This window comes from Sebastes umbrosus, chromosome 4, assembly GCF_015220745.1.
Source record: "Sebastes umbrosus isolate fSebUmb1 chromosome 4, fSebUmb1.pri, whole genome shotgun sequence".
In the NCBI taxonomy this organism is placed as follows: Eukaryota; Metazoa; Chordata; class Actinopteri; order Perciformes; family Sebastidae; genus Sebastes; species Sebastes umbrosus.
The window spans coordinates 8,343,750-8,371,711 of record NC_051272.1 but is presented as its reverse complement, the minus strand read 5'-3'; the positions used below and the strand labels follow the sequence as shown (position 1 = coordinate 8,371,711).

The following is a 27,962-nucleotide window of genomic DNA, read 5'->3' as shown; positions in this document are numbered from 1 at the left end:
GTTCTTCCTCTGCAGTCATGATCAAATGTCTCCTCATAGATTAAAAAAATGAACTGTAAGGTTATCTGGACGAGTTTAAGTCAGTCAAATCGCCTGACTGACCTAAAAAGCAGTAAATAATACAAGCAGTTTAGTAAAGCAGTAGTTACTCCTCAAATCTGATGCATAGGTAAGTGTCAAATAACAATTTTTTTCCATCCCTGGGATTCATGAAATAACACTAATGCCATCACTTAATTTAAAAGCAATGGCACTATGATATAATATAAAAAAAATCCTTAAACTTTAATAAAACCCCAAATCTGCAGTTCATGTTCATACCTTCAAAAACTAGGCACCAACTTACATGAACATTGTTCTCATCCTCCTTTGACTCCATAAAATCAGCCCATGAATGAAAACATAAAACCACACAGGGAAAGTCTTGTTTTCTACCATTTCTTATTTAGGTATTTTAAGCATGTTCTACTTCGTAATTATGGATGAATGTAAGTGTAAAATGTAATCATCCATTTGTTCCCAAACGTGTGGTTCAAGTCCTTTCAGAGTCTCCTCGATTAAGGAGATATTTCAATTTCACTGTTGATGATGCCATCTATCAATATAAACCACAATGAGAGACAACATCTAAAGATTGTAGAGTAAACTAAAGACGTATGTGCAGTCATATCCAACTAAAATGAATCTGTTTTTTAGGACAAAGTGCAGTCAAATGATGCTTGTATGAGAAGGTTTAGGACCTCAAACAACCCTGGCTTAAAGTTTTTCATATTACACCTTGAGTTTGATTATTATTTTTACACAATAAAGAGCATCACAAATTATGAGTGAGTCAGTAAATAGAAAATTTGTCATTTAATGCAACATAATTGTGACTGAATTACAATTAATCTCATGGAAATAAATCACCAAACTGACAGACAGGATGTTTCATACAGGTATATATTACAATGTGCCTTGTTATATAATACAGTCAGGTTCTGTTTTTTTTTTTTTAATAAAAATAAGCACTGGAGGAGAATGTGATACGTTTTGATTTTATTGTAAATTGGACATTATGCACATTACTTAGCGACTGATGACTTGTTAATTAAGCTTGTTAAGTGGTCACAGAACTCCCCCGCGCCGAGCGAGAGTTCAGACGGTGTCAAGTCAAAAAAGGCAATTTAGCCGGGAGCGCCGCGAGCTTTAGATCTCACATACAGGACGAACGGTGAGGGAAGTACCGAGATGAGGGAACAAGAACATTGAGTGGCTGACAGTGGTGACTGCTTGTGCCAAAGATACCATTCAATGAACACAAAGAAGGTATTTTTTTGTTTTCGCTGAAGTGAAGGGAGTCATTCTTTGAGCAACAATTCTCCCAAAATTGATTTGTTTCACCATCAAATTCAAACCGTTTTTTCAGCAGGTCAAATATAAGGCGTGGTCTCACTGACACAATAAATATTGCACACGTGATATTGTATTTTATAAGGATGATTTTGCATACAAGTGTTCGCCCCCCCTTTCCTATGTCGACTTGTACTATTTCCTCAAGTTATATTTCCCCAAATACACTTATCTTTACCTTCATAGATTCAATATACAGAGGAGTTAACAGTGTCTGTATAAAAACAAAATAACATCAATAAAAGTAGACATCCAATGTGTAATGTGACATCTGGCTGTGAGACCAAAACCTCTCTTTGTCCCAGTTTTCTCTAATTTCTGTACAAAGACGATACAACTATCCAGTCATGCAACGTTGTTTGGGAGGAGGTGGGGGTCGGGTGGGGTGGGGGTGGAGGGGAGTTGTCTGTTATGTTCTCCGTCGTTTTTTTAAGCGTTCTGCATCTCCTTGCCTATCTTGTAGCTCAGGATCTTGTTCCAATCGATCTTGGTGCGTGTCACAGGAAGCTGGCGGCGTAAGGCTTTGAAGGTAGTGTCCGACATGGTCTGGTAATTCTCGTTGATGGCCGTCTGGAAGGAGAAAGATGGAGAGAGGAAGGTGGAGAATTATAAATAAGTCAAATGTATTTAAATGCATGGGTCTGGGTGTTGTGTGATCATTATGGAAACCTTTTCGATGATTAACTAAATCATTAACTTTTTTGTTTGTTTGTTTCAAGAATTATACTTTTTTATATCATTCTGTAGCGTATTATGTATTCATATCCAAATATTCAAATTTTGGTCAAAGTACGTATGTTTTAGCGTCAAAAAGCTATTTTCCCACGTGATCTGACGTAGGTTTCCGCAAGATGACGCCGCTACATGTACAGTATATAAACATCCTTATGGTCAGTGCATTAATGTTTCATACAGTAACTTAGATGGCGGTCGGCGTGCTCCCAGTTTGGAAAAGCAGACAGGAGTACCGGCAGGAAGCTAAGCAACGTACTGCTGTAGACGCCACATTAGTTCAGATCATAAAGTCACACAATAACACCAACAAACTAACTGATCGATGCAGCGGTAGACCAGCAACTCCTGTGTTCTGAGAGGTAAAATTACTGTTTTTGTCAATGGAGTCTGGTGGCTTTAAAGAGAGTGATATAGCGGCTTCAGTTCCCCACCAGTAAGGGCTGTCTGACGGCGAGGTAAAGTGGAGAAAATATTCTAAATATAACATACACTTAAACTGATATAGATTTTTTTTAGGTGGCATCTTTACCTCTCCGTCAGACAGCCCTTTACAACGGGGAACTGAAGCCGTTATATCGTTCTCTTAAAAGCCACCAGACTCCATTCACAAAAACAGTAATTTCGCCTCCCAGAATTTAGGAGTATATATACAACCCCTCTTCAAAAAATCTGAACTAACCCTTTCAGTTATTTCCAAACCTAGCACAGCTAACGTTGACTCAGCTAGTGCTGGCGTTCACATTATTCATAACATTCTTGATTAGCTTACTTTGATGACCTACGTCACTGCTTTTCCATTAGAAAAAAACAGAACAGAACGCATATGGACCTGCCCTTTGATTTGATTTTCAGATAATATGTTTAAATAGTTAAGATTCAAAAATATTTTCAGTTTATGTATGACAGTTCTGGGAAGTCAAATAAAGTCTTTAGTTCCTTTAAATGAATTCCCCACTATGACTCAGCTTTCGTTCTGTCGTAGCCTAAAAACTTGACATCATGAGGAAAATCCTGTGATGGAGGTTTGCAGTGTGAAAGTGAAGGATTTCATCATTTCATCCTGACAACTGCAAAACATGAGCTCTTCATGATGTCTCATTTTTAGCCAACTGCATATCTCACACCATCAGTAAATTAATCAGTAAAATAAAGTGTGGGACCAACAATCCTCTTCATGTTCATGTTGGTTAAAAACCACAAGCTGAGATGAAAGCTTGTTATCCGCATATTGCATAACACAGAATATCCGTTTTACACTTTTACAAACCTGATAGTCGTTCTCTGCAGCCTCCATGATCTTAACAAACTCCTTTGCAGTTGAAGCCTCATTCTGAAAGACAACAACACACACATTATTAAAAAGAGTAAAGGGAACAGGTGTCATAAACAAAAGACTTCAGAGAATACACAAGCTAATAACTCCTCCACACTGCAAATAATTAGGAAAAACATCCCCAGGCAGGGAGCTGTTCGGCAAATCAAAACAGCATTTTGAGGTAAAACCAGAAATGGGATGGATTATTGAGGTACAATTTCCATCAATAAATAAAACTAATAGTGAGAATAATGTATTCAATATATGAGATGTCACAGTCATATATGAGATGACTTGAATGGAATTTGCTGACTGCTGTAGCCTATATTTGAGGTCTATGTCTTTGTGGTTTGAGCTCTGGTCACAGCACATTACTTTTTTTCATCTGTTGCTGCGTACACATAAAAAACATGTTCAGTTATACTCACAGAAATTGACATGGACTCCTGCACCTCTTTGTGGCTCACCAGCTGAACGTTTCCATCTTCATAGTAATGAACCTGGAACAATGAAAGGTTTCGTTTCTCTACATTGAGCACATAAAATTCATTCTGCAACTCAAAACAATAAAACATGTAGAAAAGCAACAATAAAAAGCTGTGTGGGGTCTAAAAAAAACACTCTAAAGGATAATAAGGCAATAATATCAAGATGACAAAACAGATTTTATTCATCTAGTTGTGTAGAGACTAGGTGTTAAAAACACGTGATACTAAAGCATGTATTAGAAAAAGGGCTTTCAGGTATGCTGCTCCTGCTGCTTGGTATTTACTGCAGACTGATTAGGGTCTAGGGGAGCTGGTCTCTTTATGTGTTTTTAAAAATAGATTGAAGCAGTTGTAAGAAGGTAACTCAGCTTGTAGATGCTTTGGCTGAGCTATTTGCCCCCCTATGTGACCTGAGTCTTATTTTTGTATATTCATGCTGTGACCTGAAGTTTTATTGTCTGTAACTGTTATTAGTTGTACGTCTGAAACTTTGTTCAATGTGCTGCTGCTGTCTTTGCTAGGTCACTCTTGAAAAAGACATTTTTAATCTCACAGAGGCTTTTCCTGGTTAAATAAATAAAATAAAAATATGATACAATATATAACAAATTACCTGGATTTTCATGATTCCTGCCACTTGAGTGGTGGAGGGGGAGACGGTGAATTTCCATTCTGACCTCCAGCGTCCATTCCTGAGCAGAGAGGAAGACGAAAACCAGACTTTGAATCACACTTTTCATAACATAACTTACAACAATGTCACACAAAAATTAGAAGAGTTGGCAATAATGTCCCCCATCTGAAGCTGCAAGTGGACCGCATGTCTTGCTAAAAAAAAAAACACACGTCTGCTTCAGGAAACAGAAATATTCACCACACTTTGTCAGTTGAGATGATCTTCTAGACGATAGACGTTATCTTGAGTTTTATAATGAGCCAAAGAGAGATAAGAAACAGTGTGTTCTCATTTGAGCTGCATTATGTCACATCATATATCATGATATATTCAACATTATCAGCTACCAGTAAATAAGCTAACTCAGGATTAGATTTTTAGACATAGCTATTCTAACATACAGACAGCTGACAAATTAAAGGAAACACCTGAATAAAACAACAGAAGCAGAAGCATCCATAGAAGAAACGAGGGATCAAACTAATCGATTGACAGCGCTAATAAAAACATCTTGTGAATTTTGGAAAGGATTAGATCCATCTTTTTTTTAATACATTTAGACTTTTGGACTTTCCAAAGCGCTGGAGTTATTGGAATTGTTTTGATCACACAAATCAGAAACAATTCTATGAAACCACAACTACTATTCTACAAATAGTATAATACTAATAATATTAGTGTAGCACAAAGGCAGTGTTAGTATAAATTCAGACCTTTAGATAACTGAGGATATCCCTGTCCTGTACACATGCTAATAAATTAGCATCAAGGCTATTAAATGCCTGTTTGCATCATCTGATATAAAAGAGCCATTTTATTAACCCTGCTCTTTGAAAGCAATAATAAGGTATTAATGTGGTTTCAAGAAAAGCTGTTTTCTTTATGATAATGTCATTATATGAAACCAAATCTAATCACATAAAATGGTTGAATCCGAGTACCATAAAGACAATTCCAGCTGTTTATTCTTGTTTTTACGACCACATTATAGACCTTGAATCAAACACGGTGCCTCTGTCAATTTCAGTTTCATATCCTAATCTCCTCCCATATCTGGCCCCGTAGGTTCCTCATTACAGGAACATGGCGGTAAACGGTGGCAGTCACATACAGGAGCTGTGGGATCATTACACCCAACAACCCGTAAGCCCAGTAAAACCCAGCAGCAAAGAGGATTGGTGCACTTCTTATCCAATTAGATTAACCCGATCAGAAACAGATCAGCAACGCTTATGAGGCCCAACAGTCTCCAGAGTTAACTGGCCATTAAAGTAATGCCTTTGAAGCGTCTTGTACATATCAAACAACAGTTCAGGCTTTTCTAAGTTTGATTTGGAAACCATCGCTGGGACAAGCCCAAGAGAGGCTCTTCTGGAATCAAACAGTGTGCTGCTTTGTGTGTATAATGTGTTTCTCTTTGAAAAAAAAAAGTCACATTGAATATTAAGTAACTGTCTTAAACATACCAGAAGTTTTTTGGTTGAAACTGATGGCACTCGATGCACACGATGATGGTTTGATGTCCGTCGATGGTTTTCCCGTAAATCTGAGAAGAAATACAAAAATATTCTATGATTTCACACTAGCTTATCTTCTCACAGCTAACGACCACCTCGAAGTTCCTCATTACTGTTCAACATGTGAAGCGATTGAATGTGGTTTGTGGTTACAGAATAAAGTTCATGCTGACGTGCAGCCGAGAGACGGTAATACATGTTCAGACGCAATTTGGCAGACCACACACAACTAATTCGCAGTGCAGCTCGTTCGTGTCAGCAGCAGAGCCGTGCTGCTCACTTTGCATTAATAAAGAAGAAGCACAACAGAAGCTTTATAAAGCAACCATTTCAAAATACTGTACATCATGTACTGTACTGTACTGGGTGGGTTGAAAAAACTACTTGTTCTTGTTGTCTTTGCTCACTGTGACAATCACATTATATGAATAAATAGAAATAATGAGGACTTGTATGTTGAGGTGTCGGCACATTTGGAGTGAACTGCTCCTTTTAAGTGACTGTGGGTACATCAGTGTGGTTGTGGGGTAGGCTTGGACGTACGGTGCAGACTCCACTGGGATAGTGCTCCTTGACGTAGGCCCTGACGGCCGAGTCCACGGCGCTCCTCCAGCCCTCCAGGGAGCCGTCGACGTCATGGGGCCGCGGGTCGCTGGCCTCCTTCCTCAGGTGGTCGAACTTGAAGGAGATCTTGTTCTTGGGGTCCAGGACCCGGCCGTTCCCCAGGTCGCCATGCTCTGTGATTAAGACCTGGGGGGAAATAAAGAGAAAGAAAAAAGGAGATTGAGTGAAAGAGCGAGAGGAGATGTATCAGGAGAAAGCGGACAGAAAGGAAAAAGTGAAGAAATAGACAAGGACACGGATGAACAACAGAAAAAGAGCAGTGGAAAAGACAGGAACAACAAGACCAGATGGCAGAGCGCAGGAGATTTAGCGGAAAGTATAAGGAGGGATGAAGACAAAGGAACTTTCCATTGACTGTCTTCCACCTCAACACTCAGCCTGCTGGGTATCAGACGGGGGAATTTCAACCCGTGATGCGGGAACAGAGGGACATGATGACATCTTTGCATAAGACGCTGCAATCATTACTGAAGCCAACACACAGACACACTCATTCAGCAGCATGTTCAACCTTCAGACACTCACGGGCAGCAATGACATTTAAATAAAGACGTGTTTGTGATCTGGTTTCCTGCGGATGCAGAGGAGAACACTGGTCCTTTAATCCAATCTCCCCCCCCCTTCACTGTTTTACAGCACATGAGACCATAATATTAGTGCGATAATAATAGTAATAATAATAATTAAGACTGAATAAGCTTGTTGCTTTTTCCCTGTCTGTTTAGGATGCTGATTATCTTGTTTCTGTTATTGGCTCTTCTTCCCACTGTTTTAACATTTGTAAAGCACTATTATATGAAATGTGTTATACACTGGATAACAAAAATAAAAAAAATCTGTTGTTGAATTTCAGATTAGCTGCAATGGTGTTACAATCTTGACTTTACATGACATTAGCAGGAAGCGATCGTTTAGCAGCCTAGAGGACAATCACTACTGTCTAATACTTGTACATCCTTTGTTTTGTGACCTTCCCTGATTCCAAGCTGCTCTGCAATCACCTGCCGCAATCTATCTTTAAATTCTACATCTCTGTATTCTTGTATTTCTCTATTGTAAAGCGCTTTGTGCTGGGAGACAGTGAATGTTTATCAAAAGCCATCTTGGATAATGACGTTTGCACGGACGGTGGCTCCGCGTGGTCAAACCCTCATCTTTTGCCTTTTGACGGATGCGAAAAAACGCAGAAATCGAACCCATTCCGAAAACTTTAATGACGGAAAATAGTTTGAGAGTTGGTGTGTTAACGTGATTGACACAACGTGAGGTCGTAATTATTTTTAAATGTGCGACAATTTCGGACGAAAAATACGGAATTGGTGTGCAAAGACCTTAAGACTGGATAAATTAAACTATAGAGGATTATACTGCACGAGTTGTGTGACAGTTTGTAAAAGGATGTTTCGATGTGGTTTTGCTGTTGTTGAACACGCCCCCCATTCACTTTAATTCATCAAGACTTTTTGGATTCTCCGATCGCCGTGGAGGCAAGCGAGAAAAACAGTTTTCTTCGAGAATTCAAAGTAAGACGCAGTGAGTAATTGATACACAAATGGTCATTGGTGGGTGAAGTATTCCTTTAAACAGTCATCAGAGTCGGATCATTATGTAATCCTATTGTATTTAACCTCTAAGCTGCCGCCGTCTCTTTAGGTCAAAAGTGAAGCATAATCTCACCTGTTCTTCGTAGCCCTCGACTTTCACCGGGGTAAACTGGTCCAAGTTGTATTGTGCAAATGCACTGCAGAGAGAGAGAGAAGAAAAAGTTATTTCATATACCCCAAACTCAGTACATTGACTATTCTAGGCTGGATTTAAAGATGTTTGTCTATATGACATATGCGGTGTTTAATCAATATGGATGTAGACTAAAGCCAAAATAAATCTACAACTAAAAGTAATTTTCTCTTTAATTAAAAAAAGTAAAGAAAGCTGCACAAACATAAAGTCCAACTGACAACCAGCTGTGTTGAGAGATGAAATACTGCCCTATTCATTGTAAAAAAAAAAAAAAAAAATACAATATGGAGAGCAACAGTGGGACTGCTGGTTGTTGAACTGTGACTCGTGTTTCCCTTCAGACTTTTAAGACTTTTTACAAATTCAAAAAAACATTTTTAAGGCCTGGAAGTAGTTGACGAGGGGAGACTTACTGCGCTGCACCTTCCCTGAGAAGATTGTCATTGTTGAGCAGCAATCGCACATCTGAGGAGAAAAATGGTGAGATTATGAGAGGAGAGAAAGAATGAGAGGAAGAAGTAGAGGAGAGGAGAGGAAGGAGAGGAGAAGAGAAGAAGAATGAGAGTAGAGGTGCAGAAGGAAGAGATGAGAGGAAGAAGGGGAGGAGAGGAAGAATGAGAGGAAGAAGGAGAGTAGATGAGAAGAAGGAGGAGAGGAGAGGAAGAAGGAGAGGAGAGGAAGATAGAGAGGAGAGGAAGAATGAGAGGAAGAAGGAGAGTAGAGGAGAAGGAGGAGATGAGAGGAAGAAGGAGAGTAGAGGAGAAGAAGGAGGAGAGGAGAGGAAGAAGGAGAGGAGAGGAAGATAGAGAGGAGAGGAAGAATGAGAGGAAGGAGAGTAAAGGAGAAGGAGGAGATGAGAGGAAGAAGGAGAGTAGAGGAGAAGAAGGAGGAGAGGAAGAAGGAGAGGAGATGAGAGGAGAGGAGAGGAAGATAGAGAGGAGAGGAAGAATTAGAGGAAGGAGAGTAGAGGACAAGAAGGAGGAGATGAGAGGAAGAAGAGGAGAGGAAGGAGAGGAGAGGAAGAAGGAGAGGAGAGGAAGACGGAGAGGGGAGGAGAAAAGAGAGGAGAGGAGAAAAGATGAGAGGAAAGGAGAGGAGAGTAAAGGAATGGATAGGAGAGGAGAGGAGAGGAGAGGAGAGGAGAGGAAGAAGAGGAGAGGACAGGAGAGGAGAGGAGAGGAGAGGAAGAAGAGGAGAGGGGAGGAAGACGTAGAGTAGAGGAAGACAGAGAAGACAGGAAGAGGTAGAGGAGAGGAAGAAGGAGAGGAGAGGGGAGGAAGACGTAGAGGAGAGGAAGAAGGAGAGAAGAGGGGAGGAAGAAGGAGAGGGGAGGAAGACGTAGAGGAGAGGAGAGGAGAGGAGAGGAGAGGAGGATGGAGTGGACAAGAAGACGTAGAGGAGAGGAAGATGGAGAGGATAGGAAGAAGACAGGTACAGCAGATTAGCACCGTGACACACACACACCAACACAAAGACAGAGCTGCCTGCAGTCAGTCTGCCGGCGGAGTGAAGCCGACGTGGTGAATTAGCTCAGTGGAAACGGCTGTAAAATCACACAGAGATGAAAGAGGACAAAGTGTTTTAGAGTGTGTGTGGCTGTCAGGCTGTGATAAGAGGCAGACAGACAGCCCGCCGGCGCTCCTCTGAGGTGACGACATTTATCGAGGCCGGACGAGGTTTTAACGATGCCAAAACACATACACACACTCTCAAAGGGGCTCTACTTTGACAGCGTGGTGTCAACACTGACGCTGCAGGGTGAGCTGCGATTTGGCCAAAACATCACAGTTTGCTTTCTTGGTGGCCACAGTGGGATGATAAGAAAACACGTGAACAGAAGCGATTTTCAATTTCAGCTCCCGTTTAGCAACTACAAAAATTATTTTAGAGAGAGCATTGTGAAAATAGGCCCAGTTTCACAACAATAAACTAACATCTAACGCGCAATTTTAAGATGAAAAAATGTATACTTGTTACTTAAAACCACTTTGAACATGTTCAATTTTGGCACCAGTATCAAATAAGATCAATGCATGTTGTAATATTGCAGTAGGATGTAAAATTACTACTGGTGGTGTAAATCACCAGTTTCATCACGATACAATATTTCACTGATTCTTTGGACAACGATACGATATTTGCTGATATCACAAAGTCTGCAACGATACAATTTAGATCCGATCAAATTCAGGGGCCTGCAATCGATATGAGACAATATCATATTTAATATATATATATATATAATATATGGTGGACACAATAGCAGCATAAATATCCCACAATGCATTGGGGCTGCAACTAATGACTATTTTCATTGTTGGTTAATCTGTAGAATTTTTTCTTGATTTATCAATTAGTTGTTTGGTCTATAAAGTGTCAGAAAATGGAGAAAAATATCGATCAGTGTTCCCCAAAGCCCAAGATGACGTCCTCAAATGTCTTGTTTTGTCCACAACTCAAAGATATTCAGTTTACTGTCATAGAAGAGTACAGAAACCAGAAAATATTCACATTTAAGAAGTTGGAATCAGAGAATTTAGATTTTTGATTGATTTCTTAAAAAATGACTCAAACCAATTAATAGATTATCAAAATAGTTGGCAATTAGTTCTAAGCAGCTCTAAATCACATCATGTTTGACATGCCAGTCATTTTTCACGTGTCAAAAAAAAACAAAAACACATTATATAGAGGAGGAGAAACGGAGTACTCACCATTGAAAACTTCGTTGAACTCTCCTGGTGGGGCGTGGATGACGAAGTTAGCTGCTATGCGCACCTGCAGACAAAAAACAAGATACAGGTCAGACACAAAACAAGACTTCAAGATATGTGAATGAAAATGGGTTCTATGGGTACACACGAGTCTCCCCTTTACAGACATGCCCACTTTATGATAATCACATGCAGTTTGGGGCAAGTCATAGTCAAGTCAGCACACTGACACACTGACAGCTGTTGTTGCCTGTTGGGCTGCAATTTGCAATGTTATGATTTGAGCATATTTGTTATGCTAAATGCAGTACCTGTGAGGGTTTCTGGACAATATGCGTCATTGTTTTGTGTTGTTAATTGATTTACAATAATAAATATATACATACATTTGCATAAAGCAGCATATTTGTCCACTCCCTTGTTGATAAGAGTATTAAATTCTTGACAAATCTCCCTTTAAGGTACATTTTGAACAGATAAAAAATGTGTGATTAATTTGCAGTTAACTATGGACAATCATGCGATTAATTGCGATTATTTTAATCAACAGCCCTAATTTAAAACTGTTTGTTTATTATGTATTTTTTTTTTTTTATTTCTTGACAATTTGCCACAATTCCCACTGAGAAAGACAGAGGTTTTTAGTCATTAAATGAAGTTCTGACTGCTTTTAAAGTCTCCTGAACTTTTATCTCACTCTGGTGCTGCACTGAATGCAAGTCCACTCATGTAATGCCTAAAATTCACAATGTAAACACTGCCTATATGTATGCCCTGTGGCCAACAGAGGGTGTGATGTTACTGAGTCACTGGTTTTGGAGGCGGTTCTGTCTACGGCTCATCTGAGCAGCAGTCATTTTTCCCCTTCCTCACTTCTCTTCTGCTGAACCACAACACTTCCTGTTTCCAGGTCACATGTCAAACTGACAGCGAGACGACGGCCCCTCCCTCCCCCGCATGGTTTACAGCCATATAAGGACATAAAAATGTGCTGAGGACTCCAGTACACATTTTCTCTCGCCCTACCTCTATATCTCGCTACCCCTCTCGATCACTGGCAGGGTAACGTGGCTCGGCCAGGTCCCCCCAGTACCACAAGCTGGTGTAACAGGGAAGGTGTTCATTTACTGTATACGTATGTATGTGTATGTGTGTGTGTGTGACAGGGCGTTTGTGTGTGTGTGTGTGTGTGTGTCCCACGGGCCCTTATTAGCAGTGTGTGTATACAAGTGCTGTGGCACTCGCGCAGAGCTGCAGATTGATTCTTGCTAATGAGCGATGCTGAGAGAAAGGAAGCCACTCGGGGAGGAACAGGAGCGTGTGTGTGTGAGAGAGAGTGTGATGTTGAGATCAAAGTGTATCTTGCATCCTCTGTCATAAGATCATCATGACCCACTTATGTTGAACGATCTTAAAAATCTTAACACAATGGAGGTGTGTGCGTAATATAACACAGTACACACTTTGTTAAACAGCTGGTGGAAAAAAGTGTGTTTGTTTGTGACTCGACATCCCCGAGGGGAAGACTAATTTGCATCGGGTCTCCCTCATTACACTGGACGGCAGTGTAAACAGACTTTCCGTATGCAGAGAGCATCTCCCAGACACTCCAGGGGCCTGTTACAGGGAGCAAGTTTACGTATTATTTGGCAAACTAAAGTTATCCAGATTGGTTATCTGATCAGTTTACATCAGTCCCTGTTCTGGGTTTTATTCAGCTGCTTCCTGGAAGAGGCCCCGATGACAAAAACAACGCCACTGTCTATCTGTAGCTCATGTGAACTTAAGGTATGTGAGATGTGTCCAACCAACAGGGTTGGGCGATTGGACGAATATGTTGGCGATCTGCGGTTTGCTGGTTGTTTTTTTTGGGGGGCAATGTGGCGATGTTTGTCATTTCATTTAGCTAATTTAATAGTCTGCCTCTGAAGAATGAAGGCTGCACATCTGCTGCTCTGCGGGCAGAGAGAGAGATACAACTGTTGAGGTAAAGTCTAGTTTTGTCTTCATCACAGTAGGAATCCCGGCTTCCTCATGATCTGAACTGAACTGATTCAGAACAGTAAATACGTCGTGATCTCTATCAACCTGTCTATAGCTGTTGGAAATAAGTGTTTACATTTTACATGTTATCTCTTGGATTATTTGTATCTGTATCCAGCTTCATAAATGTGAATATTTTCTGGTTTCTTTACTCCTCAAGACTAAAACTAAGAGCAGCTCAACTATCTGACAGAAAATTGAACTCTATCATCTGGCATACCCAGATCTGGTTTCAATAAAGTCTATTAATAGAGTTTAAGGTCAGCAGGACCACTGTAACTCCGGCTGGACTTTGGGTGTACAGTCTCATAGTCAGAAATAATAACATTACTCTACGTTTTTTCTGTGTGTTGTCTTGCTGTTTCAATGTAACGTAATATTATAATGATATCCATAAATCCATTTTCTGAACCTCTTATTCTATTCAGGGTGGCGGGGGGCTGGAGTTTTACCCCGTAGGGTACTTTACAGGTAGCCGGTCTATTAGGGAGCTAAGCTGACACACACATTATGACAAATACAGTCACACCTACAGGAAATTCAGTTCCCAATTCACCTGCATCAAGACAGACAGAAATCTACGACGGAGTATTAGGCACACATTGAGGGAGGAACAAATCTGAGATTTTGAGAATAAAGTCATAATAATAAAAGAAGAAAGTTGTAATTTAATGAGAATAAAGTCATACTATTTCAAGAAAAAAAGTAATTTCCTCCTCCACAAAACAGAGGCAATTTCCCCCAGGTCCGTGTGGTTCTTTCTTCGGAATAAACGCAGTTTCTTGCACAATCTTTTCAAGGTCCTCATACTTATGATAATGTGGTGCTGATGTGCCAAAATATGAAGTATTTTGTTATTTGTGAAACATAAACTAAAGTATAACTTCACAAGATGCTCCACGTTCCTCATTTTCACACAGGCGGCACACTGCTCTACTTCCCCTCCTAAATAACACGTAAAATTACTACTTTATAATAGTATGACTTCATTCTCATAATAATACGACTTCTTCTCTTAAACTTGACTTTATTCTCATAATAATACGACTTCTTCTCTTAAACTTAACTTTATTCTCATAATATTACGACTTATTTTCTCGTAAACTTCTGACTTTATTCTCATAATATTACGACTTTTTTTCTGTGGCCCTAATCGTAGAAATCTGAGCAGGCCACTGTTATATTTTTTTCCACCCTGACAAGAATAAAGGTGTGAATAACATGCTGAGTGAATGCCTATAACCAGTTTGAGTGTTTGGCCTGAAAATAGATTTCAAGTCAATGAATACATTGGTTTAGATAGTGCTGACCACAGATATTTTAATCGTGCTTGCAGAATTAATTGCGTAGCGCCTACAGCGAGGGAGAGACCAGTAAAGAATGGACAGGGATGGTTTTACAATCCCATCTGACAGCTCACTGTTTTAGGGTGCATGGAGAGGAGACGAGATAAGGCCAAGGGAGTGATGTGGTTTAAAATGAATCACTGACAGGAGGAGGCGGAGATGGACACTCCATTAGTGGATTATGAGTAAGGCATTGACTGTTAAAAGCTAGTTAAGAACAGGGTAATACTTCCTCTTCCTCTAAGTACCTCAAACCAGTTCTACTATTGCACTTAAACAACAGCCTACATCCTCCTATGGCAATAGTAGGGATGCACCGCGATACCGATACTGGATCGGATATCGATCTGATACTGACTCCAATAGCTGGATCGGGTATCGGTGGCAATGTATCCGATCTATTCAATTCTACTCTATGTTTATATACTATATACATTATATGCTGGAATTTAAATTCCTGTTTACACCTGGACAAAGTTTTTGCTGCATTAAAAAAGTTAACACTTGAATTGTAATTTTGAAGATTTTTTACCAAGTTGCTGATGAATGATTTATTAATAAATACAAATTCTGTTAATTTTGAAGATTTTTTACCAAGTTGCTCGTGAATGATTTATTATTTTAATAACAAATATAAATTCTGTTAATTTTTAAGATTTTTTTTACAAAGTTACTGATGTACGATTTATTATTTTAATAATAAATACAAATTCTGTTCATTTTTAAGATTTTTTACCAAGTTGCTTGTGAATGATTTATTATTTTAATAATAAATATAAATTCTGTTAATTTTGAGGATTTTTTACCAAGTTACTGATGTACGATTTATTATTTTAATAATAAATACAAATTCTGTTAATTTTTAAGATTTTTAACCAAGTTACTGGTGTACGATTTATTATTTTAAAAATAAATAAAAATTCACTTTGTATAAATAAAATAAAATAGAGGAATGAAACAGTCAATAAAAACAAATACATTCACTTTTCTACCTTCTCTTGCAGGTTATTTTCATATTAAACTTTATCCCTCTATTTTTACAGTGAGGCTAGATACAAATATTGTTTGTTTTGTTATTATATATATATTGTATGTTATCCCATGCGACAATTGAGACCTCTTTGCATAAACACATGTGAACATCCACACAGCTTTGTGCAGCTGATGGAAACAGAAGGACTGACTGTAATCCGGTCATTTCACAGGAACAGAGAGAGTCCGACAATTGCTGCTGTGTGCGTTTTTGAGTGTGAGTGAGAGTTATCTAAATATGACTCGATCACAGTCATCGTCATCATGATCTCGGACAGTCTTTTTGCTGCAAATACAGGCTTTTTTATCTCCCATAGTCAATCCCCTTATCTTTCTAAGGATTCATAGGGGGTGGACTCTGAGGAGCTGGCACGCAGTCGTGAGCTGGAATAATAATACTGGAGATAACAGACACACACAAAGACCATGGGACATAAACACCCCCTGTAGTGTGAGATCCTCGTGTCTTTGTGCTCTCTTGGCCTAGACACCAGCTGGTCTCTTTCCTTTCAACTTGCTCAATGTATATTCATCCTCATATTACCCAGCAACCCCTCCTTTCCTTGCAACAGACACTCCCACTAACACCAACCTCACGACCTACCCTCCTACGGAGCACCCTTTCTGAATCCCAAACGACACCCACTGTCACTGAAACCACACTTAAACTAATCCTGGCATCAAAATCGCCTTATCACGCCAATCCAGAGCCATGGAAATAATAATACTACAAAAAACACAGCAGGAGTAAACTGAAGCAGTATTTTGGCCCGCGGGCATTTTAAGCTGCATCATCTCCCAGAGTTTGATCCCCTTCTCTGGCAGGCCTCCATTTCAATATCCTAGATAGAAAGAAAAAGACGCCTTGAAATGCTACAGCAGAGACGGGGCCAAGTTTAGAGGAAAACCTGTCTGATGTGGGTGAATATTTGGGGGATTGGGTGATGGGCTGGATGCAATAATTCATGAATAATAAGTCGACAGCGTGATGGCGGAGAGAGGAGGAGGACCGTCAGACAGCCGTAGGCTAACTAGAAATGTTCCTCTGCTAATCAAAATGAGGAGGTTTGCGGCTGGTCGGCTCCAGATTAAATTGATGAAATAAGGGCTGTGATGTTGGGTATAAATACAGTCAGAAGCAGACATTTTATTGGAGGGGGTTTCCTAACAGGAAAGATCAAGACTTTTTTAATAAATGTGACACCATGTTAGAGAGTAATGACTTTCTGGGGCACTTCGTTCTTTTTTACGGCAGCAGCACCGTGCTTCATACATTCACTCAGGTTGACACAACGCCACCTGCTCTACTGAGGGTTCACATATCATACCAGTGATTTTTGCAAGTTTCAGCCCACTAACTACAAATCACGCAGACTGCAAACCATAAATAGCATTATGAGCAAGTTTTCAGATTGATTTCCTTCCTTCCAGGCAGCCGCCAGTTTCAGTTCTGCCAAGTCAAGCGTTTATGTTAACTTATCTAGACTTCAATCTTGCTCGGTAACTAGTCATAGTGAACATTTTATAATCTTTATTTTCCTGTCAAATGTAGGTGAACGTTTTGAGGTAATGCAGCTGTGGCAGACTTTCTTGACTGGTGCCTTCAACTGCACCACTTTGTTGCCTGCGTTTTCATTCTTCAGTTATGTTTTAAAAAATAAATAAATAGTCTATATGAAATAATCACATGGTAAAGCCTATTTTTGTATACTCCTGTGTGAATTAAATATTTGACAAATGAAAAGTACTGAGTTTTTTCTCGTTTTAAGAACCTGAGTGCAAAATGAATGGTTTTCCGTGAAATTATAGAGAAAAGGGAAATAAATATAGGCCTAGCCTATATTGCTACATGTAATATATTGTTATATGTAACATATTGACAGATGCCCATCGCACATTATAAGCACCAAAAAAGGAGGTCTTAAAATTGCTCACTTGATGGCAAATGATTAATACAGTGGAAACGACTTATGGTGATCGTGGTTACAGTGATCAACCACTTATAGTGATCAAAAAGCTTGGGACAGAATCATTCCTATACAAATGGTGTTTAAATAATTTGCTTATAGTAATCAAGCAGTCCGCTGACAGTGTTCATTTTTGGTCTTTTTCATACAAGACAACATATGAAAAAACATTTTAAATCTATGTTAGACTAACATTTGTTGATTTTTTTGTTTTGATTTTTTACTTAACTCCCTTGATACTTTGCCTCATGGACTGTCTGCTTTCTGACTGGTTACCTGAGGCATTGATACATTGATATCATAACGGGAAAAAGAAAGTCATTTTCTGAATAAAAAACGAATGCACACAGGGACAGCACCTGTGGTTGAAGCCGCCCTCGTCAAGTGGAATGATAACGCCTGGTCTTATACCCCCAAAGTGAAACTTTGCCGATCTTCAACCGGCTCAGCGGCACATATGCAGACTGGCGCCAGTTTCCCTCCATGCCGCTACCGGTTGAGAGAACAGTGTTAACCTGAGGGGGGAATCGGAGGGTGGGTGCTACGCTTCCGCGACGATGTCGTGGGTTGGGACAGCGTTATCAGCTGTAACCGCCGTAAGCTAGCCAGTGGGGCACGCTCACATGGCACGAACCTGCACTAAAAGCATGTGCAGCCGGCCCGGCAATGTCAACAAAGCAAGGAGAAGCTCTGATTACAACACACACAGAGGGAGAGTGACCTCATTCTCTGCTCAGGTAGACATTACTCCTCTACAGTATATCTTTACATAGACAATAGTAGTTTGCTGCTCTATTAATGCTCTGAATGTCGTACAGAGCCCCTTTAACTGTTGAAAATGACACACACATGCTGTATATTTCAGCATGGATCAAACTTGTGACCTTGCAGTTACTGGACGGACTCTCATTGTGCTGCATAAATACTGAACCTGAATAATGCTGCCTTGTCTACCATAGATGAGACCATCTGTCACCTTCAGCCTGTGACTTATCCTTACACTGTGCTGGAAAAAGTAGTGTCATATTACCCGAAGCAGCCAGCTTTGCAATACATGGAATATCACTGGCTTGCATTACCTCCTCCAGTATGCGGACACACACCACAGTGTAAAGCCACTGCTCTTTACACATCAACATTCAGCATTTTATAGTGAACTCCTGGGTCAGCCAGGCTGTTAACTCTTCTCAGGTTGGCACGGTACTCGACCCGAGTGTTTAGACAGAAAAACATGCTCATTTATTCCCTCATCTCTCTTTCACTGCTGAAGGCACGTACAGACAGCGCTTCCCTGTCTGTGCATTCTTCAGTTAAAGGGAGATGCCACTGAGTTTTCAGCATTCAACTAGGCTATATCCCTATGGTCCAACACAACCGTTCACAAGCCAAGCTCAGGGACACATAGGGGGCTGTTGGGAGTTTGCGATCTCCACTTAAATGAGAGATGATTTCATTTCACCATTATTTAATTTTAAAAAGGATTATACTTTGTCTGAGGGTTTCTTTATTACCCTTCTTGCCCAGACAGCAATAAAACCTTCAAACTGGGACATTTGAGGAAAAAAAGAGGTACTGTGGTCTCAAGCGTAACCGTCTGAGTCATTAAGCAAGTTGGTCTATACTAGAATATATGTTTTCCTATCTCCCATCACAAGAGCGTATTTTATCGCTATTTTTTTTATTTATTGTACTACGTAAATCCCTTTGTATTGCAATTTTGCAGAAAGGGTAATAGGCTATATATCTAGAGGTTGATATATTTGACATAGACATCCAGATCTTTGTACAAATCAAGATTTCTTTATCATAAAGTGCTGGAGGCGAAGTGAATATTTATCATGCCATTTTGGATGATGACGTTTGCAAGGATGGTGGCCCAGGGTGGTCAAACAACCCTCAGGTGTCGCTGTTAACAAGCAATCATTGATTCTTACATCTAGCCCCTTTAAATGTTTGCAACACACATTCAAATACTTTATGGAATTTGTGTGCTGCTTACTTCAAAGAGTTGTCTTTACTCTCTCTTTAGCAACATGCACACAAACAGTACAAGCTAATTATTGCACCCTCCCAGTGCTGGTGATCAACAAGTGAGAAAGGTCTGATGTCAATCAATCAATCAATCAATCAATCAATCTCCTAACAAAGACATTAATAAATCAAGGGTGTGTTTGTGATTACTAACTGAACATTTTAGTTGCTCTCTCTCAGAAAATGGTTAAAAAATTGAACTTAATTATTATAGTCTGGAGCCCTACATACTTATACACACTCAGGTAAAGAGAGGTTTGGGCTGAATACCACACATTATCTCAGACATTGTTGATTACATTTTCTCAAAAGCTAGTGCTGTGTGTTATATCTCTTCATGGAATGTGATTGACCTAAAGAGGAGCTGTAACATTTATTTAGCTTCCTCATTTATCTCTGCTCATCAACAGAGACCCATGTTTGCTCTGTTCTCCTGACAACTGCCACTTCAGCACAAAAATCACTACGTATTCTTAGTCAATAATCTAGCACTTTTAGAAAACTCCACCAGGCACCATCTCACAATGTCTCTTTTACCAACAAACTAGAGTTACAAACAAACTCTGAAACATGCTGATACCTCTGTTGTGAATTTAACCAATCTACAATTGATCACATCAGCATGAGTATGTAAGGATATCATTAACTCGCCTCAGCAGCATCACATCAATAAAGATTGGGAGTAAGAACTAAGGCAATAAATATACCATCTTACTTCCACTCTCGAATGTACCGTAGACTGTATAAGAGAAGTGGACGTAGTCACCGTGACGTCACCCGTTGGTTTGTGGACTACGGTTTTGAAGCCTTGAGTTCAGCATTTTGGCTGTAGCCATCTTGTTTTTTTGCATATCTGATCGGATATCGTGACAATGGGGCCGATTTATTCAATTCAAATCTATCTTTATATACTATACAAATCATATACTGAAATTTGAATTCCTGTTTAAGTTTTGACTAGTTTGTTGATGCATTAATATTGGTATCGTGACTGAAAAAGTCGGATCGGTGTATCCTATGTGAAAGGGTTAAAGGTAGCAACCTGTCAATCAGGTAGCCACGCCCTAAAGTATAACCTGCTTTATGGTCTATTTGACTCTAAATGGGGCCATAATTTACTAAATGAACATCATGCTGTATTGAAGAAGACTTGAAACTAGCGATTGAGACCATAAACTCATGTTTACAATGTTTACTGAGGGAATAAATCAAGTGAGAAGTAGGCTCATTTTCTCAAGGACTTCTATACAATCAGACAACCAGAGGAGTCGCCCCCTGCCGGCTATTAGAAAGAATGCAAGTTTAAGGCACTTCCACATGGGCTTCACTTTTCAGACCCGGAGGTCGCCCACTGGCTGCAACCATGGCTTGTTCTTAGTATTTATTAATTTACTGGCTATTTTTGTAGTTAATCATTGAATCATTTCATTTACAAAACATTTTTTAAAATGTTAAATACACATCACAAGCAATCAGAGCTCATAGAGATGTCTAAAATATGATTACAAAGTCTGATCAACAGTGTCAAAACCAAGTAAGCAATGGATTCTCACCAAACCACTTTCTGCTGACAGAAATGTCTTCTCCTTTCTGAAACAGGAACCACATCACAGACACATTAGTGTTTCTTTGAACTTATAGCAACGTCAAAAAGTCTAGCTAAAAATGTACCTCTTGTGTAAAGACAAAAATTAGAATACGAAGTGGAAGTAGAAGTGTAAACTACAGCGAAACAAGGTGGGGAGCAGCCACTTGCTTATAAATCTAGGTTGTTGGTTTGTCTATTGTGTCAATCAATTTGCCCTGTACTAGATCATTGTTTCAGGTGTTTTCTTACAGTAAGAAACAATTAATTTGACAGGTAAAAAACAATTAATTTGACAGGTAAAATAATAAAAAAGTGCTCATTTTCTGGTTCTGGTACCTGCCCAGACACTTAAGTACAGACAAAGGAACTGACACACATTGAGTAATGTCAGTTTCCTGTAATACCCTTGTGTGGTTTCTTTGCTGTAATCAGGAAGCTGGCAGGCCGAATGACTCAAAAAGACGAGACTCTTCTTACTGTTTAATCATTTACAAATGAAGGAGACTCTTTAGCAATTCCCCATCAGGGAGTTTTCAGGTTTTTTTTTCTGGAAGAGCAAAGTGACACTGACAGCCACAACAGCAACATGACTGAAATTTCTCATGGGAACCATTCAGGAAGTTGTTCACAGAGACAAACTCGAAGCTATTGATTGTATTCGACAAAGTCGCAGCCAAAAACAAATGACCGGGGTTAACTTTTCTAAGGCTACTTATCAAAAGAGTGTCTCCAAGCTGCTTCTTCCAAAATAGATTATCACAGTAATGTGTCAGATCATAACAAGGATTCCCACAAAAGCAAGTTTGTAGATTTGTCATTCAATGTGGGAAAGTACCAACAGATTCTGGCTGTTGTCGATCGTTTGTATCCACTCTACCATCACTGGCTCGACAGCAAACATCATTTGGAGTTTTCTTTTTATTCTACGAAGCCAGTGAAAGAGTTATTCAAATTTGGAAACTATTACCCGCTGACAGTGTTAGGCAGATGATAAATGTCTTCCCTTTGCAGTTTTCCCTCTGAGCTGCTCAAAAGAAGCTGAGGGGCCAGAGCAGATGGCTGATTGCTCTGAGCTAATGCACCGAGAGACGGCCTTCAAAGTACAAAATGCAACCGCAGTGTTTGCATGGAAATGCTCTGCTTTTAACAGCACAACATACAGTACAGTGAATGGATGCATAATGTAATCCACTTGGTCCCACGCCAATCATATTCAGAGACGGAAATAAACAGCTTCCACCAGCTAAATACTGCCTACTGGCAGCGCCCGTTTCTCTACCAGTCAGCCTGGCGGGTCGCCACCCATCACTCTTAGGCTACATCAACACTATTACGTTTTCATTTTATAACAAAATGATCTCCGTCCAGATGAGCGTTTTAAAGCTGTTTCAGAATTAATCTGCGTCCATACCACCACGCCTACAAAACGCATATCACAAGACTATTCACGGACACTGGGCATTAGGGCTGTGTATTGGTAAGGATCTGGCGATACGATACATATCATGATACAGGGGTAACAATTTAATATATTGCAATATTGTAAGCAAGGCGATATATATCGCTTTTTTTTTTTTAAACCTAATTTTAGGAACACTGTCATTATATAAAGAACACACCAGAAATAAACAATTTTAGAATAGGTAAAAATAACACACAGCACCACATTTGTACTGCATGCAAAAAACTGCATTTTTTTTGGTTAAAACAACATGTGAGTATAATAAAGTGTGCATGTCGAATAATAGCTTCCCTCCTGCGCATGTAGACAGTAGTTGCATTATAAAATGCAGAATTTAACTGCATAACAGCTACTGGCAAAGACAGCAAGGTCAATAAACACTTGTAACTCGTTGTCCATGTTGAAATTAACCACTGGTGGTCGAGGCTGATGTCATTTGTTGTCTTCTGGAAAAGGTTCACGTGATGCGGTATTACGAATCAGGGAAGGACACGTCATGACTGATAACACCTAATCAAGAAGTGTCATCGTTTTCAAAATTCTCAGTTTCTGTCTGTCCAGTCTAAAACTGAACTGAACTTAAACGGGGTCAGCAGCATTTTCAAACTTATCCGTTTTAGGGGTTCGAAAACGCCGGAGTAGTGTGGACACTAGGCATAAATGCAGCAAAAGTTATGCGCTTTTAAACGAAAATGTATTACTGTGGATGTAGCCTTAGTTTCAGCTCTACACAATCAGACTGTCTGGTCAAAAAGTGAAAACCAATGTGGTTAAGAGGTGATAAAAGCTCCCACCCTCTTAACAGTTCCAACACCTTAAGTTATTAATAGTTTAACCACAGCTTCACACCATAAGCACAAACCTGAAACAATCATATATGGTGGAGCTAGTATATTACACAATCACAAGGTGGCCACAGTCATCCACACCACACACACCCTCGCCCTGTAATGAAATGTATGACGCGGTCACACCCGCGGGTCAATGAGCTGCCTGAATTCTGAATTACTTCTGAATCAGGCTGATGTGGAACAGAACGACATAAAACAGAGCCTTGTTCTAACTCTGAATGGTGTAGCCTATTACATAACCCGCAGAGTGGCAACTGAAGAGTTCACAACCATTTATCAAGAAGAAAGCTCATAATAGTTTACTACGTTATTAACAAGCTTAGTAGGAAGTTTGGCTGCAAGGTCAGGATAGACACACATTAAGAATGATAGAAAGGCTGCAGCCGTTTGACCTGATAATAAGAATGTTTGTGTTTTCGTTAGCTTAGAATGAGCCATTTATAGCTACATAGGGAGCGTGTCTTCTTCACAGAGTCCACCATAATGCACCGTCATATTTCTACAGTAGCCCAGAACGGACAAACCAAACACTTAACTTTTCCTGCTTGGGCCGGAGTCGATAACGTTACTCGCTCCCTTTGCTGCCGCTCTCTCTCTCGCTTCACCACTCACTTGTTAAATACACATCACAAGCAATCAGAGCTCATGTAGATGTCTGACCAACAGTGAAAAAAACAAGTAATAAATTTACAATGACAGCAACTGTAACCAATACATTCTTGGCATTTTTTAGGGCTATCGGCTCGGTATTCGGTATCGGCCGGTATCAGGACTGAAAAAGTCTTATTGGTGCATCCCCATGAATTAGTCGACAAAATCTTATGAGTGTTAGTCGACTAAGTATTTCTTTAGTCGATGACAGCCCTATTTTGTTTTAACCAACTGACTGAAACAATTATCCAATTGTCAATTCATTGATAAATAGTTTCAGTAATAGTGCTCCAATCAGCAGTTATCACATTGATATTCCTCTCTCGAAGCTGCTGTCAATGTGCCTAACCAAAAGGCAAACAAAGCTTAACAAAAAATTAAAATGTGCAATGATGCTTAGGTTGCAAAATACAAAATCAACCAATTTTTACTGATTACCTACTATACCTTTATTATTTACTTGCTTGTTTATTCTTTTTTGTCGTTTTACTACAGTAATGCCTCTTGTTGTTTGCACTGTCCCCCTTTGCTGCTGTAATCCTGTAAATTTCCCCACTGTGGGACTAATAAAGCATTATCTTATCCTATCTTAAAATGCAAGTAGGATTCGTGCAGACAGCTCAGACACATGCAGTTGAACACTCATGTTGTCTCAGGGCATTGGCTGTGTGTATGTGTGCTCTTTTAAGGAAATGAGAAAATATGAGACTAACAGGGGTGTATTGGGGCACAAACCAAGCTTAACAGTACGAGTTTCACTACCTAATTTGCACAACAGTTATAGGTTACACAGTTTTTAAAAGCATAAATTGGTGTGAGACCTTTATAGCTGTAGATATAGACTTTTAAATGGGACTCTAAACGTTGCATGTTTCCATCATCTCGCATGATCAACTGGAGCTCATAGTTCCCACATCTTGAAAGGCAAACAAAGCTTAACAGAAACTAAAATGTGCAATGATGCTTAGGTTGCAAAATATAAAATCAACCAATCAATACATTTTTACTGATCACTTACTATATATTTATTATTTACTTGCTTGTTTATTAGATCTTGTTGTTTTTACTACAGTAATGTCTTTTATTGTTTGCACTGTCCCCCTTTGTTGCTGTAATCCTGTAAATTTCTCCACTGTGGGACTAAAAAAAGCATTATCTTATCCTATCTTAAAATGCAAGTAGGATTCGTGCAGACAGCTCAGACACATGCAGTTGAACACTCATGTTGTCTCAGGGCATTGGCTGTGCTCTTTTAAGGAAATGAGAAAATGAACTAGCAGGGGTGAAATGGGGCACAAACCCTGCTAACAGTACCAGTTTCACTACCTAATTTGCATAAGCGTTATCAGTTACACAGTTTTTAAAAGAATAAATTGGTGTGAGACCTTTATAGTTGTAGATATAGACTTTTAAATGCAAGCATATATGAATACAGATGATGTTTCCATCATCTCGCTGATCAACTGGAGCTCATAGTTCCCACATCTTGAAAGGCAAACAAAGCTTAACAGAAACTAAAATGTGCAATGATGCTTAGGTTGCAAAATACAAAATCAACCAATCAATCAATTTTTACTGATTACTTACTATATATTTATTATTTACTTGCTTGTTTATTAGATCTTGTTGTTGTTTTTTACTACAGTAATGTCTTTTATTGTTTGCACTGTCCCCCTTTGCTGCTGTAATCCTGTAAATTTCCCCACTGTGGGACTAATAAAGCATTATCTTATCCTATCTTAAAATGCAAGTAGGATTCGTGCTGACAGCTCAGACACATGCAGTTGAACACTCATGTTGTCTCAGGGCATTGGCTGTGCTCTTTTAAGGAAATGAGAAAATGAACTAGCAGGGGTGTAATGGGGCACAAACCCTGCTAACAGTACCAGTTTCACTACCTAATTTGCATAACAGTTATCAGTTAAACAGTTTTGAGAAGAATAAATTGGTGTGAGACCTGTATAGCTGTAGATATAGACCTTTAAATGGGACTCTAAACATTACATGTTTCCATCATCTCGCTGATCAACCGGAGCTCATAGTTCCCACATCTTTTAACTGTCAATGTGCCTAACCAAAAGGCAAACAAATCTTAACAGAAACTACAATGTGCAATGATGCTAAGGTTGCAAAATACAAAATCAACCAATCAATACATTTTTACAGATTACTTACTATATATTTATTATTTACTTGCTTGTTTATTAGATCCTATTGTTGTTTTTTTTACTACAGTAATGCCTCTTGTTGTTTGCACTGTGCCCCTTTGCTGCTGTAATCCTGTACATTTTAGGATTATTTTATCCTATCTTAAAAATGCAAGTAGGATTCGTGCAGACAGCTCAGACACATGCAGTTGAACACTCATGTTGTCTCAGGGCATTGGCTGTGCTCTTTTTAGGAAATGAGAAAATGAACTAGCAGGGGTGTAATGGGGCACAAACCCTGCTAACAGTACCAGTTTCACTACCTAATTTGCATAACAGTTATCAGTTAAACAGTTTTTAAAAGAATAAATTGGTGTGAGACCTTTATAGTTGTAGATATAGACTTTTAAATGAAAGCATATATGAATACAGATGATGTTTCCATCATCTCGCTGATCAACTGGAGCTCAGAGTTCCCACATCTTTTAACTATCTTAAATGCAACTTAATAGAGATAACAGTTGTAAGCAAGCTTGTACACTAACCTAGGGTTGCTGTCACACTGTGAATGAAATCCTGACAATCTGACAAGCCACCACTTCCATTATAATTGTTGTGTAACAGACAGTAAAGCGGTAATCAAACAGAGAAAAGGGCGTGTTAGTGTAAGTCTAGCTATGTGTGTTAGCATGCTATATGCTAAACTAACAAGCTAGCGATGTTAGGTGAGTGAAAACTTCCATAACATCCACAACTAGAGACACAGAGAGGATACAAACATGTCCACAGGACGAGCAGGGTGTAGGGGGGTAATCTCAGGTGAATTTATAATATGTACACGGCTCCTATTTTTGAGTCAGGACCGTACAAGGAGCCTCCAAATGAGCCGGAAGTTGAGCTAAAAATAATAAAGAGCAGCAGCAGCGGTTGGTTCTGATGAGGCCGTTCAGGCTTTAAATACACGTTTAATAAAGCTGCTACACGACAAGGATGCACCTGGACACGGAGCCTGAATGCAAGTCGAGGTTTTGAGCGTTAAACATCCCCCCCAGCTTGAGTTTATCTAGTGATTAAATCGGCATCTTTACCTTCTCCTCGTCGGATAGCTGCTCCTCATGATCCGCCATCTTTTCTTCCGGCACCACCAGCTTGTCAGAGCCCCGTGACGTCATCGCATGGGTGGATTCCCAGCTCTTGGGTTCAAGCTTGATTGATGCTCTCAGTCAGTCACTGTCTGTCTGTCTGTGTGTCTATGTGGAGCAGTGGTAGTAGTGGGAGTTCTGGGTAGAAGCTACATGCATTTGCATTATTCAATAATGAATTCAATAATGTGTGTATTGAAAAATTAATAATTTTGGTTTTTGCACATGCTTTTGATTTATGCACACTGATCTAAGGTAATGTACTGTAAACAAGTGAAGACATGTGCAGGGACATAATATAAAAAAAGGCCACAATATATTATACAGAGAAAGACAAATAAAAAAGTACAAAAACAAAACAAAACAAAAACAAAAACAACACAAGTTTTGATTGATGCTCAGTCAATTCAATTCAATTCAATTTGATTTATTGGCATGACTGTCAGGTGAACAATATTGCCAAAGCGTCAATTCAATAATAAATAAACAAATAAAAAAAAT

The 27,962-nt window shown here is 39.4% G+C and overlaps 1 protein-coding gene across 1 annotated transcript; it reads right to left on the bottom strand.

Moving 5' to 3' along the window:
- Window positions 1-840: 840 nt before the first annotated feature.
- Window positions 841-27,558, bottom strand: LOC119486849 (F-actin-capping protein subunit alpha-2). The gene is made up of 10 exons (XM_037767310.1): window positions 27,408-27,558; window positions 11,202-11,265; window positions 8,901-8,952; window positions 8,425-8,488; window positions 6,667-6,873; window positions 6,073-6,152; window positions 4,544-4,622; window positions 3,871-3,942; window positions 3,395-3,457; window positions 841-1,962 (listed from the first exon to the last, which is right to left on the bottom strand). Exons 1-10 carry the CDS (start codon window positions 27,489-27,491, stop codon window positions 1,822-1,824), a joined length of 906 nt encoding a protein of 301 aa, XP_037623238.1. The 5' UTR covers window positions 27,492-27,558; the 3' UTR covers window positions 841-1,821.
- Window positions 27,559-27,962: the final 404 nt, after the last annotated feature.

What these genes read in the sequence shown, in the direction of transcription:
- LOC119486849 (XM_037767310.1), bottom strand. Translation starts at nt 27,491, where the DNA reads ATGACGTCACGGGGCTCTGACAAGCTGGTGGTGCCGGAAGAAAAGATG. An exon ending in AGCTATCCGACGAGGAGAAG is followed by an intron (nt 11,266 to 27,407) that starts GTAAAGATGCCG and finishes TTTTGTCTGCAG; the next exon opens with GTGCGCATAGCAGCTAACTT. An exon ending in CTGCAGAGAACGACTATCAG is followed by an intron (nt 1,963 to 3,394) that starts GTTTGTAAAAGT and finishes TTCTCCTTCCAG; the next exon opens with ACGGCCATCAACGAGAATTA.